This window comes from Nelusetta ayraudi, unplaced genomic scaffold, assembly GCF_046127955.1.
Source record: "Nelusetta ayraudi isolate G7.1 ecotype Tasmania unplaced genomic scaffold, CSIRO-AGI_Nayr_v1 ptg000048l, whole genome shotgun sequence".
NCBI classification, from domain to species: domain Eukaryota; kingdom Metazoa; phylum Chordata; class Actinopteri; order Tetraodontiformes; family Monacanthidae; genus Nelusetta; species Nelusetta ayraudi.
The window spans coordinates 9,787,501-9,805,130 of record NW_027466098.1 but is presented as its reverse complement, the minus strand read 5'-3'; the positions used below and the strand labels follow the sequence as shown (position 1 = coordinate 9,805,130).

Here is a 17,630-nt window from a genome sequence, read left to right as displayed (position 1 = left end):
AAGGGCTGAAGGCCTAGATTGAACTTCTACGACCTCTGTGTATAATATCACAGAGGTTTAAGCTTGTAATGTAATGTAATAAGTTAAAATACAGGCAAACCATTTAAGCTAAGGAGGAAAGGTCATGACCATTTCTCAGTGACACTAAAATGTTTCAAGCGTCCATCTTGTATCATCTGAAAGGTGCATCTTCAGAATCAGGTCATCGCGAAAAGCGGTGGCTTGGTTGAACAAGTGAACAACTGCTCGGCAGCGTGCCATTGTTTCTTCACGTTTTATTCACAGAAATATAAAGTAGTATGTCAAGTACCTCACTTTGTACAAAATTGCACAGACTCTTCAAAACTCAGTCAGACAACATAAGATTTATCTTTAAGAAGTAATAAGAAAAAATGAAAAGGAGAGGATGTGAACAATATGAGATGGGGTCTCAAAAACAATCAAGACGAGTTCCACCGAAAGTGTTTTGTCAAATAATCAATTAGGGGTACATAAATAAGACTCAATATGAAAAAAACCAAACATGTAATTTACAATGACGGAGGAATAAATATGTTTCAAAAATAGGTTTGAAATTGGCACATAACCTGCTATGTTCGCCCCTCTGTTGAAAGTGAAAGCTAAATGACCATCCTTGAAAGACAGACACGGAATCAAAGTGAATTGCAGCTGAACCTTGTTGTTGTTGCATGTGTTTCAGAGATGTCTAAGAGAAGTCTGCTTTTGTGACTGTTGTTTGTGAGTTCTCGGGAAGGTGCGGGGCGTTAAACGTGCCTCAAAGGCCACGCGAGTGCACTGATGTGGGTGAGATGAAGGCAAAGCTACGGTTAGCAGCGAACTTAGCTTAGCGCAAATACAGAAAACCGAGGCTAGCCAGCTGGCCTGAATCAATGCTGCGGAATTTTACTCATTTCACACAAATCACTTTGTCAAGAAGAAATTATTCTCACTGTTCCATGCCTTGGTGTGACTCTGAAAAGGATGAGGAGCATTTCAGTGCTTTTATTTATTTATTTATTTTTTAGTTAGCTTCCCCTTTTACCATTTGGGTATGTAATGTGCACTGGCGGGCAAAAGTACTGGTGAGAAGTGACTTGCATGCTCGCCTATTAAGTTTCATGAATTGCCCCTTTAAATAGCAATCCACATTAACTTCCCTGAGTTTTCCTGGGGGTTTAGAAGGTTTGGAATCTAAATGCTTAGTTACCATTGTGTACTGTTATCCTATGCTTTATACACACTAATCTAACAGATATGACAAACGTCTTGAATTTTATCTTAATTCAAAAACAGTAGCATGATATGTATTGAATAGATTCAGCCTTTCCTTTGATATTTTGATCTAAAAAGCTTCAGCTAGAACTGCATGAAAATGAGAACAGCGGTATTATGTCTCTCTCTTCAAGCATGGCCATCTAGTACCCTCCATCTGATCACCTGCACCGCCAGCGTCCTCCAATAGGCCACACAAACAGCATCATATACTGGCACTTTTTCCTAAAGAAGAAAGAAAAAACATGTTCCAAGTTCCCTCTGATAAAGGCTGGAGTGGGTGTTACATCTCGAAGGCAGTACCTTCAAGTGAACCCCCTACATTAACAGTAATTCTAATCTACAAGATACTGATAGGTCAAACTTGGATACAGAACCAGCACCAGTTGGAGGGACCTTGAGAACTGTATTTTTTTTTTTTTTTTTTTTTCAGAAACACAACTGTGGGACAGCGATCACTGGGAAAGGTCTGAGATACAACCCAGTCTGGCGGCGGACGATGATATCTGTACAGGCTGACGCTGAGATGTTTGCTCTAAATTTCAGTTTCCTAAGACTTACTCGTTACACAAATCCCATCCGTTCAACTCAATAATGTGAAACCTGTGTGATAATGTGAGATATCCGCTTCAAGTCCCAACGCAGCTGTTGGCACTGAGACCCTTTAACTTCCGCATTTCATATGTTTGTTTCACTTCCAGCAACATCTCCGCTCGCGCTTGCGGGCCCTTCACTCGGCTTCGACAATGACGACAACGGAGCCGCGGAGGGATGTGAAGGCTAGCAGAGCTCACCTCACCTTCCGACAAAACTGGAAAACGTAAGAAAAAGATAGATAAATGAACAAAAAGTGTTTGTCGTCGTCATCGTCATCATCATCATCATCATCATCATCATCATCGTCATAGCATTTCCCAAAATTCATCTCCAACTTTCCACACCACACACAGTCCTGATAAAGACGTGGCCAGGCACTCATTTAGTAGAAGGAGTACTGGTTCTCCACTGCTCTCGCCCTACGAGTCCCGTCGGGGTCGTGGTAGTCCTCGGACGCACCGCTGGCCGCCTCCAGCAGGCGCTCGGAGCTGTTGCTCCGGCTCTGTAACCCTCCTCCTCCTCCTGCTCCTCCTGCTCCTCCCGCACCCCCCACTGAGGGACCTGGGTCGCTGCGGGACAGGGAGGGGAGGGCGGTGGGAGAGGAGGAGGTGCTGGAGGAGAGAGCGGCATCGGGAGGGGAGCCCGCTGCGGTTGGGACCCCCGGCGGGTGGAGAGCCGGCAGTGTTGCGTCCGCCCGGCAGCCTGTGTCCCTGGGTGGGGGGCCGACCGGAGGCACAGCCGCATCTGTGGCCGAAAGTGGGAAGAAACAAAGTACACTTTGTTAGTGTACTTTAGTAGATTTTTCATACATACATATACATACATACATACAGATACATATTCTTAACAACTTTTCACTTTTACTCCATATGTGTGTACACAATTATCAGTAAATTCTCATTTTAACACTGGAGGGGAAAAAAATACATCACACTCTTGTGTTTAAAAGTGCAATTTCTGTTCAAAGTAATTCATCTAATACATTATAGTTGTTGTTTGAAGGAGAGATATTTAAACGTTGCTGTTATGTGGTTTAATACAAAACTGGATTGTATTTTAGAGGGAGACTATTTTACAGTAGCTCAGTTTTGGGGTCAGCATTTAGTGATAAATATGTAGAAAATAATATTGGTTGTTGGTATTAAAAGTACAAACATCCAATAATTGCGCACTGGTCATAACTATTCCTGATTACAGTTTGATTGTGCTGCAGTTGAAAAAGAAAAAAAAAAGCTGTAGTACTGAGAGTACCAAAGCTGTCAGTTCAGTCCAGATTATTCAGTCACAACTTTTTCATTTTTGCAAAATTCAACGAATTTATTGTTTCATTCATGGCAAAAAAGAAAAAAAACAACATTTTCACTTTTTAAGTACATTTCAGAACTTTTGATTGAGCAAAGGAGTTAAATCAGTACTTTTACTTTCCCGTGAGTATTTTTTATCCATAGTATCCATACTTTTACTTCAGTACAGAATGTGAATACTTTTGACACCTCTGTCTGTGGCTGATGTTGAAAAAATGTGAATGCGATAAACGCAGAGTACATCAATAAACGGAACACAAAGAGTGGCGCTTGGGGGGGGGGGGCTGTGCTGCGTTCGCCGCTCCCCCGTCGGTGCCGCGCTGCCGGCCGAAAAGCCTCATTCATGAGGCAGCGTGTAAACACAGGCTGGATGGGCCTCCGTCATTGTGCTTTCTCTCCGTGGGCAATAACACCGACAACACTGGTGCCAAAGACACGTCTGAACGGCGTATCAGTGAGGCCTTTTACACCCCGAATCCGACCCTCGCTCTGTAGTGAGTGTGCGTTACGGAGCAGGGAGCACGGTTGTGTGTGCATTTGGGAGGGTGGGTGGGTGGGTGGGTGGGAGGGGTAACAGAGGGCCTCTTTGTGACGGACAGGGTGGGCCGGAGCCCCGAGCCTCGGCCTGCATGCAAAAACTTCAGCGGTATAATCGCCCCCTCACTCCGGCGTCACAGGAGGGCATTCATCCCATGCCAGGAGAGCAGAGGGCAGGACTGGTGTTGTTGACGCGCAGGGGGAGGAAAGTAGTGGGGGTGTGGGGGGGCAGGTTTTAATGACTTTTAGCTTCGCCCGCACAGGCAGAGGCACATTGCTGGAAAACTCACTGGAAGAATCGGGCTTCGTTAGTCCAGTGACACAGCAGCGCGTCTCTGCCAGTGTGTGAGGCGTATTGAGCCCAAGTGGCCCTGAAGCTGATTCCCACCTGCAAAGTGGCTCTGAGCCGACCAATCAATGCCAGTAGTGGGCACAGACATTGAAAAAAGATAAATAAATAAATTGCATTTTACCTAATCAAATTTGGGCCAATTTCACAGGTGGCTCTAAATCCGATAGGGATCAGATTTCTTTTTTAAATGCCACCTTGACACGAGAAGGCACGCAGCCCCTACGGCGATTCAGTGAAACTTTGATTTACCTCTTTGCCATCACTGTGTGAGTGAGCAGCATGTCTTTCTATTTTTACAGCAGGGGTGTTAAATTTGTTTATCGCTTTGACGTGATCGGCAAAAAAAACTTGTTGTTGTGTTGCCTTGTGTACAAATGGTGCGACACAAACAAACTTTTCTTGCTCTTTGTTTGTTTTAAAAAGCAGCACAGCACATTAAGCATCGGGGACAAGATACTCTGTGTGAAGTACAAGGATATTTAACATTCTATCAGCCCGTGGATGCCATAAAGTACAAATGCAACTCAGCCATCACGCCGTCCTTGATCGACTTTGAGAACGACAGCTGCCAGGCAGTGAACTTGGAGAGACAAACGCTCTTCTCCTCCCAACAGCCACAGTCAGGGTTTCATACCTGCGCTGGAGCCTCGTTGCACTTGGACATAGGAGCGTAGTGTGATGTCGGCGGAGCCTCCAGACTCCAGGGGTATGGGGTGCGCGTGGAAGTGTCTGAGCATGTCGGACACGGTGTGGAACCACAAGTGGTGGACGTGGCACTGCCCGTTCTCGTTCACCGACAGGCGCAGATGCTGCGAGGTGGAGAGGAGAACGGAAAGGTGCGAATGAGGAACACAACGGAGGAGAAAGACGGGGAAACGGGGACAGGACGAATATCAGGGTGAAAACCTTTGCGTGAGCGGTCTCACGGCGGGAGCAAAGTGACGGAACGCCAAGGCCGACGGCGGAGGAAGTGGCAGCAGCTGACACTGCTGGCTGCCAGGATGTGATGTGCAGGGATCACGTTGCATAAGAGCTCACAAAACATCGACACTACTGCAGCTTTTTCCAGGAACTGAATAGCTTCCCGAAGCGGCTGCTTCCTGAAATGTTCCCGGGAACAACCCTGACGACCCTCGAGTTCCAGGTATCCGTCCCTTTTCGGCTCGCTCAGAATCGAAACAGATAAAACTATCAAGTCGGGACGCTATTACTGCCTCAGAAGTTCTCAGCGTGAGAAGTTGAAATAGCTCCGCCCACTCTCTGTCCGCTTATTCCCACATCTTTACAGTTCTATTTAGTCCTTTTTTAAATACATCTTATTTGGAGCTCAGTGGCTTCAGAGTCAGCAGGAGAGCTGCAGTGTTCAGCCAATCAATGTGATTCTCACGTTTTAACAAAGTGACATCAATGATAAACAGACATGCAGGAAGAGAAAGTGGTGAGATAGGGGACACTTAATAGACTCGAAATTTTTTTTCAGTGAAGAAAAACAAAAACACTGCCCAGAAGTCTCACCTTGGCTTTGCCCTGAAAGTTGAAGGTCAGCACGTATTCGCCGGGTCTCGTCTCGCTTTGGCGAATGACAAAGAGGCCGTGGCTCCGGACCCCTCCCGCAAGAACCAACTGAGCCGCACGTACTCGGGACAGCGTGCCATGGAACCATGGGTAACCTGCCAGGCTGGCGTCGGCGTCGCCCTCCGACTCTTTCATCCCTTCGCTGCCACCTGGGAGGAGCCAAAACCGCACAAGTTTGTATATTTTTCCTTTTATAAAGTCCCGCCTCATACCTACATTCAGAGCTTGTTTTTATCCTGGCGTCAGCAAAAAAAAGTCACAAAATGAATACTTAGGGAAAAAAAATGCATATTTAGCCCTTTGTTTACAACCTCCAGCAAAAAAACGCTCTGCTTTCAGCTTCCTTCCTTGCTTTGTCGTGCCCTCCACATGATGGGAAGTGGACAGAAAGCTAGCAGGGGACTGAGTGAGCCTGGGGTTGTTGTGGCCAAACTGAAAGAGGCATCTGTGCCCTTTGTGATGTCACAAAGGCAGGATTTTCAGAGTGTGAGAGCAGGAAAAGATGTACTTTTAACGCTCACTGGTAGCCTGGAGACACAAATTGTTAGAAAACACACAGTGTGCCCAAGAGGAGGCCTTTGAGTTGTGACGCCACCTGCAGGGGAGTTGGCGCCCTGGGCCTCTGGGGACTGGAGGAAGCGCTCTAAAGGCATGTGCGATGGGTGCTGGGTGAAGGGGGGTTCCCTGCAGCGGACAGAGGGGGCGCCGTAATGCTCCGCCGCCGGCTGGCACGACCTCTCCGGAGCGCGGTACACACCTGGGGGACACATTGGACGGGAGCATTTCAACAAGTCGGCGTGACAACGTTTAACCCCCAGTTTACACCAAAAAAGCTTCTGCGGCAACGTGAAAAAATAAACAGCAGCGTTCTTTACCCACACGGCGCGTTGTGTCGCAAACTCGCCACAGCTGCTTTTGGTGTAAATTAGGGGTAGCGGTTGCAGCGTTAACAGCGAAACAAGTTGTTGTTTTTTTTTGTTTGTCTTTCTTTGCTCACCCTCGGACAGCAGCTCGCAGCTGCAGGAGGCCACCATGGAGCAGTCCCTGGAGGCCTGGCCGTGCGGACACGACGCCAGCTCGATGTCGTCGCCGCTGTCCCTGCAAGGCGAGCGGGGCGGCAGTGAGGTGGGGGCGGGGGGGCCGGAGAGGGGGAGGTCAGGACAGGAGGAGCCGCAGGAACGTATATACACGCGCGCACAAACATCCTGGCGCTAACACAAACTCCTGCACGCGTGCACATCCGACAAACACACGCGGACACAAATAATGTTTCTGTTTACGTGCGGGGAGAGCGTACGGAGGAATGTCAGCGGCAGCGGGTCCGACCGTGTTTGTGCCCCCCCAAAAAAAAAAAAAAGGCGGCCTGTCAAAAGCACTGCTGAATCCATGATTAATGAGCGTGTGTGTCAGCCCTCCTCCCCCCTGCGCCCCCCCCCCGACTTCTCTTCAGGCAAACGGCAAATATTTATCTGGTGGTTTACCCGGGGTCTATGCAGTCCTGGATGTCGGCGACCCAGGAGTTTTTCTGCAGCGAGTCAATGGTTTCCAGGATGTACTCTCCCCCGTTTTCCACCTGCGGAGGCAGCCAAACACTGAGATCACACACACGCCGAGCTCCGCTCACACACACACACACTGCCGGCGTGTCCCTGCAAGCGTCGTTTGACTCAATCAAAGCAGGTGTGGCGGCGTGGTTGCGGTACCTTCAGAACGAAGGTGTTGTCTTTGTCGGGCATCTCCAGCGGCATGGTGGTCCTCACCTCCACGATGGCCGACAGAGGGATGCTCACTTTGGGCTTCGAGGACTGACATGCAAGAAAGCACAGCGTGAAGGTCACCATTACTGAACTGTCGACTGTATATTTTCTTACGCGCTTTATGAAAGCACATTGCACAAGCACTGAAAAGCTGCAGTCTGCTGAGGGTCGGAGCGTAGTTGATACTCCTTCCCTATTTTAACTTCTGATCAAGCAGAGAACCGAGCTTTTTGATTTCCTGCAGGCTATAAAAGTGTCGGAAGGTTGCTGAAAATGTAACAACTTGAGGAACCACTTATTGGCCGGTGTTCTCTTATCATTGCATTCTCACCCAAAAGCAAAAAATAGCTCTGCAGTTGAAGAGAATCCTTCGACACATTCTGCAGAGTGGAGCGCTAACGCTCTAACCGCAGACAACAAATAAGAGTTCCGAGTTATGGTTTTACAGTGGGCCGGGTGCCGCTTTTACGTTCTGTCTTTAGCACGTCACACGCCCAACTTCTCCCACTTCTCAGAAAACCCCACATCACGCAGGGTAATTGCAGGGCAGCGAGAGGTCTTAATTATCGCAACAACAAAAAAAATCCCAGGGAGTTTTGAGCTGCCGTCGTGCGTTTGGCGAGATGAAAAAATCCCCACAAATTATATATATATATATATGTATATATATATATATATATATATATATATATATATATATATATATATATATATATACATATGTATATATATATATATAAAAAGACTACCAAGAAAATAAACACGTTTGAGTGGCGACTGTGACTGAGAGCGGCTCAGATTGGGAACAAGTCGCTCCTGACTGCAGCAAAAACATAAAACAGGACGAGTTGACATGTGGGTGAACAGGGAAAAAACATCCTGGCCTCTGTTTGCCCTCTGCGGAGAGGCTGATCCAGACAATAATCTGAACAGATCCAATGAGGGTGTGTGTGTGTGTGTGTGTGTGTGTGTGTGAGCGAGGCAGAGCGAAGAGGAGGAGGAGGAGGAGGCTGTCTGATGGTCTGGCAGAGGCTTATCAGCCGATCTGTCTGGAGCAACGCTCTTCTCATCTTTATCTTCCCATGCAGCTGGCTGCCATCCACACCCACCATTCCTCTCTGTGTATCAGATGTAAAAAAGAAAAAAAAAAAAACCCACTTCCTGTGTTAAACTACTTGACCGCTTCCTGTATTTCGGCGTTTCCTGGCCCCCGTCCCACCCCGCTTCCCCCACCTCTGCACGATGGCCCGACACAATCCCGGTGTTCTGCGGACAACGTGTTTACGCGCAAGCAGCCACGTGTGCGTCCCCGTCCTCCTCCGCTCGCGCGAGGGAGTTTGTGGTCGCAGTCAAACAATCAGACCCGCCCGTGAGCTCTGTGTCTGAATTATAGAATAGTCTCTTCGATGGGATGTTGGATCTTTGTCTGGGGTGACAGCTACTGTAGCTCCTGGGTTCTCAACCGGTACTTTGTGCGGCCTTCAAGGTGGGAAGTGACGAAGTACAAATACTTTGTTACAGTATTTAAGTAGGTTTTTCAGGTGTCTGTATTTGATTTGAGTATTTCTTTTTCTGATGACTTTTTACTTTTACTCCCTACATTTGTACACAAATATCTCTACTTACTACTTCTTACATTGGAAAAACACACTTGTTACTGTTGTGTTAAAAAAAAAAAAATCTTTAAAAGATACAAATTATGTTCAAAGTAACTCACTTATTATTTATTATAGCTATGCTTTTGCTTAAAAGTGGAGCTATTTGAACTCTGCTGTTGTGTTGTTGAATATAAAAGTGGATGACAGTTGTTTTGGGGGGGTGGGGGGTGGGGGGTATTTTAGAGTAGCTCTGCTTCGGGGTCACTGCTCAGTACGCTTTCAGCCTAAGGAGAAAAATAAATATGTAGAAAATAATATTGGTTATTGTTGTTAAAAATGTGAGCATGTATGCAACAACGAATGCATTGTTTCATGCATTGAAAAAAATAATGAATTATCTTTTTAAGTACATTTCAGAACCTGCATTTTTATACTTTTACTTGAGTAAAGGAGATGAATCAGCATGTTTACTTTGACCAGAGTATTTTTTTTATTTTTTAAACAAGCTTTCATACTTTTACTTAAGTACAGAATATGAATACTTCTGGCACCTCTGGTGGTCTGATGTTTTTGTGAGTCATATCAAGAGCAGCCAGGTGGCCACATCCATTACCCCAAAAAGGCTTGCTGCAAAATTTGGTTAAAATGAGAAATATGAAAAGTAATCTCGAATGAAATGCTATTAGCTGGGTACAGGCAACAGTAATGGTGGATAAATACTGATGGAAATGATCTGTGTCAGTGTACACAGTGTGGCACGGCTTCAAACAACAAGCATGTTAGATGTGGAGATAGAGCCAGAGAGGCCAGACTGAGGTGGTTTGGACATGTACAGAGGGAAGATAGTGAACATATCAGTAGATGGGTGCTGAGGGAGGAACTGCCAAACGGGAGTTCTATAGGATGACCATGGAGGAGATGGAGACAGGTGATTGGCTGCGACCACCCCCGAAGGGAACAGTCCAGGGGAGAAGAAGAAGGGAAGGTATGAACTCGAGACGTGACGTTGTAAAACTAGACTGTCCTCCCACTGTTGGACCAGCTGCTGTGTCGTAATGCAGGCAGCTGGCTGCAGTAGGAGCAGCACACTAATGGCACTGACGGGGAAGATGGACACAGAGCAAGCTAACATTTCCATTATGTAATATTTGGCTTGATTTATTATTTTTATATTGGTAAACACTTATAATACCGCCCATAAATATAATAATAAAAGTGCATAATCGGAGCACAATAAAGGTAATTTGATTTTCCTACCCTTAGAATGGTTCTCATACATATATATAAGAAAATACATGTAGCAAGGGTCTTGCTACAGCTAGTTAGCTGCCATTGCACCGCATTTTTTTTTTTAAGGAAGCTGGTTGTGGACAATCTAGCTGCCTGACAGCGCGTTTCATAATTAGGGTGACTGCTCGCGTCTTCAAATAAACCAACGCAGAAGAAGGTAGAGGAGGTATCCAGGTTTGTGTGCGGAGGCCACCGTCGCTCACTGGCAAACCCAAGAGGGGGAGAGAGAGTGCAGCTGCAATCTAAAATATAACCTCTTGATGTCACTGTTTCTTCTTCAAAATCTCCAAATATTACTACACACGTAACCTTTAATGAGTGTGCATGGTCATGATTTGCGAGACTTGAACTGGGCCTCAGTGACACGTCGGTGTTTTTTGTTTCAGCGGTTTTAAAAGGGTTCCAGAACGGAGAAAAACAATCAATACTTTTATATTTTGCACAGTCTTAGCTTATCTTTGCTCCCACTCCCCCACCACCACCTCCTGCTTCGTCAATCAATGTAACAGCTTCATCTCCGCCTGTGGTCGTCTCCAGACGGCCACTTCTCGCTCCCCCTCCCGTCCACAGCCGCCGCCACGCCTGTCACCCACCTGTCCTCACCCCTCTCTGCTGCCTCACCCCGACGTTCCCACCAGCCGTGATCAAAGGACAGTGGCAGATTTACACACACTCAGCTGCACAGCCACAAACCCCCGCCCCCTCCGCTACCCCTCTGGCCTTCTTAAGGTCAGGAGCAGTGATCTGGAAATCCCATATTGGACTATGCATGCATGCACGCACATGTGTGTGTGTTTCTGTGAGAGTGTTTGTGTGTGTGTGACTCCTCACACACGCGCAGCTCGGGGTCGCAAGGGCCGGGTTCATATCTGGGATTTGGTAAAAGGGGCGGCGGCAAATGATTATTTTACATGAATTATTTACGCGCTAAACATTTTCCGATCGATTTTCAACTCTCATCGACTCGTCTGGGAGAACTTGGGCTTTTCAAAGAGTGGCTGGATGGAATTACTTCCATTCCCCACTGTACCTGAGGGGGTGAGGGGTGGGGGGTGGGGGGGATCTTTCCTAGGATAGAAGTGAAAAGTTTGAGACAAGATTAAAAGTTTCTCCTTGGACCTCAGCAGACATCAGCATCAACGCTTTTGATATTTCTGTCATTCGGTGTTGGCAAGTAATCTATTACTGAGTGATCGACTACTGTTACACTAATGTAACGGGATTACGGTCGCAAAACCGGTAATATCATAATTACTTCATCAAGTAACAAGCCCGTTACTTTTCCAAAATATTTTGCAAGCTAAAAAATGTCTTATTATCCACAAAATGTCTGAAATTTAGAAAAACAACCAAAAACAATGACATTGCAGATTATTTTCAGTTTGTGTTCAGAGAGCAAACATTCAATTATGTGGAGGACAGAGGCAATATTTGCAATTGCAAAATTTGCACTTTAATAAAGTTCATTCCAAAGCACTGAGCAACTGTTACTGTATCTTTTTTTTTTTTTTAACTAAAGCGATTAGTAATAAGTAATTGATTACTTATGAAACAAAGTAGTTAAAGAAGTAATTAGATTACTTTTTAAAGGAGTACTCAGTAATGAGTAGTTGGATTACTTTTATGGAGTAATCCCAACAAAACTGCTGTCATCATATTATTAGGACTACTATCAGTAGTACTGTAGTAGCATTAGTAGTATTTTGTCAAGTGGTGATGGGTTGAAATGTGCGTATTTGAAGCGAATTGGAGCCAAGGCGCTTTGCCATACATTGCACCTGTTATGACTTTCACCAAAGACAAAAGCTGATTTCTGGGGGGATTTTTCTTGCTTTCTTCTTGAATTATTCACTGTAACTGTTTTAATCTGTGAATGGATTTGCCAAATGACCTTCCCGGCTAAAGACGACAAAACACTCTCTGTTCGCCCTCGTGTGCGACCGACTACCTTGGGCGGCACGTAGAACTCCAGCAGGAACCTCTCGCTCCCCTCGTCCCTCTTGCTCTTCCTCAGCAGCAGGCGGCACTTCTGCCACTGCGCGGCGCCCATGCAGTTTGTGTCGTCGGCCACCATGTACCTCAGCGCCCCCTCCCTCTGGATCTCCAGCATCTCGGCCTTGTGGCCCTGCGAGGCCCTGGGGAGCCGCAGCTTCTGGGACCACCTCTCCCCGCCCGGAGCGTCCGCCGCTCCTCCTCCTCCACCTACTCCACCTGCCGCTCCTCCGTTGGGCCTCCTGGCTCCGGAGGGGCCGTCGGGTTCGGGGGAGGCCCTCCGGTGCCACATCTCCTTCACCCCGTCCACCACGCACAGGCTCATGTTCCTCAGGGAGAAGCCCTTCTTGAAGCGGGCCTTCGGGTGGCTGACCGAGACGTCCTCGGAGCTGCGCGACTGGCCGAGAGCCGACACCTTGTGGGCGGGCTGAAGGACCCTGGAGGAGGATGAAGAGGAAGGGGTGGCCGCCCCTCCCCCGTCCAGCCCTCCACCTCCTCCCCCGCTGCTGTCCATGCTGTCCAGGGACTCGCTGGAGGCCCCTGCGTCCTTGCGGCGCTGGTAGAGGTCGTGGCCGTAGGGCAGCGGGCAGCCCTGGATCCCCAGGAAGGGGACGATGCCGTACTTGGGTGCGGCCCCGAAGCCTCCCTCCTCGCCCGGCGAGCACGCCCGGTTTTCCCGGGCCTGGGTCAGCACGGCCGAGAAGCACTCCAGGAAGTGTTGGGCAAAGTGTTGGGAGAAGCTGGCGTCGGCGCCGGGCGAGTCGTAGCACGGGTTCTCCAACAGGAAGCGCTGGAACTTGTCGGCGAAGTCGGCGGCCGAGGCCCGGGCGTGGAGCTCGCAGAACTCTCGCCAGTCGGGCAGCGGGCACGAGGAGGAGAGCTCCGGGCTGCCGGGCACCGCCGCTCCGTTCATCACTGGGCCATTGCCGAGTCACCACCCAGAGGCTGCGGGAGAGGGAGGGAGAGGAACAGCGTCAGCACGAGCGCCAGAGATTATTGCTGAGGCAGCAGGAGACATTCATCAGTTTTCGTGTTCCAATCTCAACATGAACACAAGGTTTCCCGCACTTGGAAATAAAACGTTGCTCCTCCCTCATTGGTAAAAAAAAAAAGAAAAAAAAGACAAACTTTAGGAGTTCACAGAAACAGGAACACCCGACTATCTTATTTCAGTTGCGTTGGCTGAAATGTTGAGGACTGGGAATTTTCTCAAACAAAAAAAAAAAATTAAAAACCACCTGCGCAAACAAGAGCTCCTCGCACGGCTCCTGGAAGTTCACAGCATGTAAGACTGAAGAAACCATACTGCAACAGACTGGGCAGACAGTCAATCACTCTGATGCCTTATGTATTTCACTTGATCTTGGTCTCACTCGGCTACTGTGAATACATGGCAGCAAGATATGGCTGCAACTTTGCAAGAGTTCATTCCAAGAGCTTATTGTAAGAAAACAAAAGCCCAGCAGTGTCCTTACCTACAGTATCTTACCAATATGCTTTCATTACATTTCATATCAATAGACACCTGAAAACATTGGGCCTTGAAATCAATATCAGTTTCCTTTAAAGCAGCTCTAGGTAACTTTTCGACCACAAAATTATGATTCCAAACTCAGTAAAGCGGTAGGTTAACGTTTAATAGGATCAATGGTGCCGCCTCGGCAGCGAGGGGGGGGGGGGGGGGGGGGGGCGTGCCGGCTGTAACTGCACTGCGTAACTTTCAAGTGCGACCCGACACGCCGGACGAACCACTTTACGGCAACGTCACACGTTTATTTAGAGGCTATTACAAATACATAAGATTGTAACATGACGGAATGGAACACAATAAGTAACCTCGATGACAGACGAAGTATTAAAAGTGTTGAACGTTTGCCGTGGAGGGAGATCTCTCAGGGATCGTTGCTCTGTGCAAGCAGAGCTTCTATCACTCTCCTCACCCAATCAATCTTTGACTCCATCTACTCCGTCCAAACTAGTTCTCATTATGGCAGATGATGGCCCTCTGGAGTCTGGTTCTGCCCTAGGTTTCTTCCCACAGGGGAGGTTTTTCCCAGTCACTGTCGCATCTTGCTTGCTCCGGGGGCCCGGTTGGTTCTCTCTGATTGTATAAAGCGCTTTGAGACGCCTTTGGTTGTGATTTAGCGCTGTACAAATAAAGTTTTATTATTATTTATTTATTATTGCTACAACGTTATTGTCGTAGCAAACTCGTAGCAAGCTCAAGTTACCTAGAGCAGCTTTAATTTCAGTAAAGCAACTCAAACCGCTGTGTTTCAGAGTGTTTTTGCAGGATGACATTGAACATCAAGGGGGGAAAAACAAGTCAACAGGCACAAAGTGACAATAAGTGAAAGAACACAAAGTTTTCTGACAAGCACTCGTCTCTCAGTTCAACAGCGGCCCATTGTGTAACATCCCACTTTTTTTTTTTTTTTTTTTTAAACGTATTTGCTGTTCCCCTCCATCGAACCATCCTCGCACCCCTCCGCATCTCAGCTTGTGTGGGTTTGCCGCACAAACTGATCCAAACCCCATTGCATGATCACTGATCAAACTCTTCTGGGCCTCTGGGACAAAGTCACAGTCCTGGTGTCAGTAGTGACAACACCAGCCTGCTTTCACCCCTCACAACATGGCTCACCCTGCACCCGGCCCATGACAGGCTAATGCATCATCAACGCGCAGAGCCACATCAGTGAGCAGACGACAGTTTGGATTATTATTGCTGCAGGGAGATCGCGCAGACGGAAGGCTGGGTGACATTCCTCAGCCTCGGACTTCACTCTGAGAGCTTCTGAGCTTCTCTTGGCTTGGCCGCTCACAGCGTAAACCCGGATGTTTGCGCTGTGAACTTGCGCTCCGAGACCAAATCATGCGAGCGTTGCAAGCATCGGAAGCTCCCCGAAGTCTTTTATTTTCTGAATGGACTTTTTCTAGTTGTGGCATATTTTCTTTTTATGACAGAAGTTTTCACAAACGTTCTCCGGAAATCAAAGCTCGACTCGAGCGTTCAAGTTTGGAACCATCTGTGTTCTTGCTTCCCTGGCAGATTTGGAAGCATGCACATGATGAGGGGAGATGTAAGTGAGTACAAGGCGCTGAGCTCAGTGCTGCCAGGAGGCTCTCATGGATAAAAATAGAACTGCATAGGAGGAGATTGTGCATGTGTATGTATCACCAATACAAACACAAACAGGAAAAGGTTTTATTTTGTCTGTTTGGATGTTCCTGAGGATTGAAATAGTGTATGTCGCGTGCACGTCAGTGTGTGTGTGTGTGTGTGTGTGTGTGTGTGTGGGGTCAAAAGGGTCAGTTTATTAACGACTCACTATAACTAAACGATGAAGTTTAGTGTGATTAACATGTTTGCGCCTTATTGGCAGCTGTAAATGGACTCAAACCACTTTCAGGATCATTTTTATCTCCCTAATTAAATTAATAAAGTGAAGCGATTTTCAGTTTCATTCCTGAATGAATCACCTAACTGATTTCTCTTCATTCCATCGAGGATGTGGCAAATGTGTTTACTGCTCAACAACGTTTTGATTAAACGATTAAATGTTTTCTGTTTAGTTTTTTTTAATTACCCTGTGCTCAATCAAATGTGTGTGTGTGTGTGTGTGTGTGTGTGTGTGTGTGTGTGTGTGTGTGTGTGTGTGTGTGTGTGTGTGTGTGTGTGTCCAGGAAGTCAATACCTATCCAGGTCTCTGTAAAACCTGACCGGGGAAACTTTCTGCTTACTCAGCAGGAAAACAACAGTACACTGAGAGATGCTTTTTTTTTTCCCGACTTCCGTCCTTCTGCAAAAAAAAAAAGAAAGAAAAAGAGGATGCTTCACTTTACGGAATACTGAACTGACCGTCTCCCAAGCACTCTCACATTCACACCCAGTCAGCATGAAACTCAAGCCATGAGGAGCAGGAGGAAGTTCACAGCCCCAAGGTTTCCGGCAGCTCATCATAGAGAGGAGGACGTTGTTGCAGTGCTTGCGGCACAAACGGGGAAGAAAGGAAGAAAGAAAGAAAGGACGAATAATTGCTTTAGGCAGAAAGTCATAAACCGGATGTATTCAGTGAGTTAAAGGGGTTTGTTTCACTCTCATGGCTGCATTGTTTTTGTCCTGATCGTGCTTTTTGCAGCAGGGTGCAAGCAGAGGGCTAATTGGTTTCTCTTAACTGCTGGATTATCAATCTCATAAGAATAAAGAAGACCATCTGGGATGAACAGTAAAGATTGGAGAATGTTTTTGTTTTTTTTCAGCTCTTAACAGCCACATAAATAATCCGCAGCAGCTCGGGGAGCAGAGCCGGACCTCCGGGCTGGGAATCACTGGACTGCATCAGCCACCAGTGACGCTGAGACAGAGGCAGGGCCAGTCAAAGCTTAATAAATAAATAAATACATAAGCAAAGCCGGGAATTTGTTTCCTCTTTAAGAATTAATACGTTTAACTTCCACATGCTGAGCGCTATTGATTACCTCGACTCATTCATGCAGCCGTCCGCCCCTGTTTTTGCTCTCCGCTGCCTCTCTGCACTTGATCTGCTGTTCGGATCAAGACGTTGAACAGAGAGCTGCTAACTGTGTGTAAGAAACAACTAATGTTTACAGAAAACAAGAAAGTTTAAAAAAAAAAAGAAAAAACCCTTTATACCAATGTACTTTCACAATGACGTTGACGCATGATTACTTCCACATTGTTGTGCAGTCAGAGCGAAGGACACGGTGGGAGCTTTCTCACCCAGTGGCGCGAGAGACTTCACTTTCTCTCTCCCCCCCACCGCCAGCTGCTAAAACAATCAGCGACTCGTGTGGAGGTGGAGGAGACAAGAGGAGCGCGAAGAGAGGGAGACACCCTGCAGGAGGAGGGTGGGGGCAGGGGGTCTGCAGGGTCACACATCCCCTCAGCTCCTCCTCCGCGACAAACACAGCAATCCAAATAAAGAATAAAGAATCTAAAAAAACAAAACAAAACACACAGTTCATCTCCATCCTCCGTCCCCTAATCGCTTCCTGATATCTGGAGATGTTGCTACTTCTTTTCCTCCTGCTCGGTGGTTTCCCACCCAGGGGAGGCAGCAAGGGGGCGGGGGGGCTGATACCTCCATCAGATGCTCTCCGTGTGTAACAGTAAACTGACCAGGGGGGACCAGAGGAAACAGACATCAGCGTGCGCGTGTGGGTGGGTGGGTGGGTGGTGGTGGTGGCGGTGGGGGGACCGGCTGCGAAACACATTGTGCCACGACGGGGGCCTGTTCGTGCACGGCGAGGACCCGACGCCGCCAGCCAAGATCTACACACACACACACACACACACACACACGCCTGACGAACGCCGCGGCGTCGCGGGCAG

At 47.5% G+C, this 17,630-nt stretch overlaps 1 protein-coding gene and 1 long non-coding RNA gene across 4 annotated transcripts in view; both read right to left on the bottom strand.

Annotated features, from left to right (window-relative positions):
- Positions 1–258: 258 nt before the first annotated feature.
- sh2b2 (SH2B adaptor protein 2) overlaps positions 259–17,630 on the bottom strand; it is a 22,286-nt gene continuing 4,914 nt past the window's right edge. The window contains exons 2-10 of one of the 3 annotated variants that reach the window (XM_076036193.1): positions 16,116–16,262; positions 12,231–13,219; positions 7,341–7,442; positions 7,119–7,210; positions 6,635–6,735; positions 6,233–6,394; positions 5,578–5,786; positions 4,697–4,871; positions 259–2,613 (exon numbers count right to left, since the gene is read on the bottom strand). In XM_076036193.1, the coding sequence (XP_075892308.1) occupies positions 2,252–2,613; positions 4,697–4,871; positions 5,578–5,786; positions 6,233–6,394; positions 6,635–6,735; positions 7,119–7,210; positions 7,341–7,442; positions 12,231–13,187 (2,160 nt within the window). In that variant the 5' untranslated portion in view covers positions 13,188–13,219; positions 16,116–16,262 and the 3' untranslated portion in view covers positions 259–2,251. The remainder of the gene's footprint in view (positions 2,614–4,696; positions 4,872–5,577; positions 5,787–6,232; positions 6,395–6,634; positions 6,736–7,118; positions 7,211–7,340; positions 7,443–12,230; positions 13,220–16,115; positions 16,263–17,630) is intronic. The other 2 variants (XM_076036192.1, XM_076036194.1) reach the window with 2 other exon arrangements.
- LOC142895286 (uncharacterized) lies at positions 3,717–4,686 on the bottom strand. The gene is made up of 2 exons (XR_012928198.1): positions 4,001–4,686; positions 3,717–3,889 (listed from the first exon to the last, which is right to left on the bottom strand). It is a non-coding gene; the product is annotated as an uncharacterized LOC142895286 (long non-coding RNA).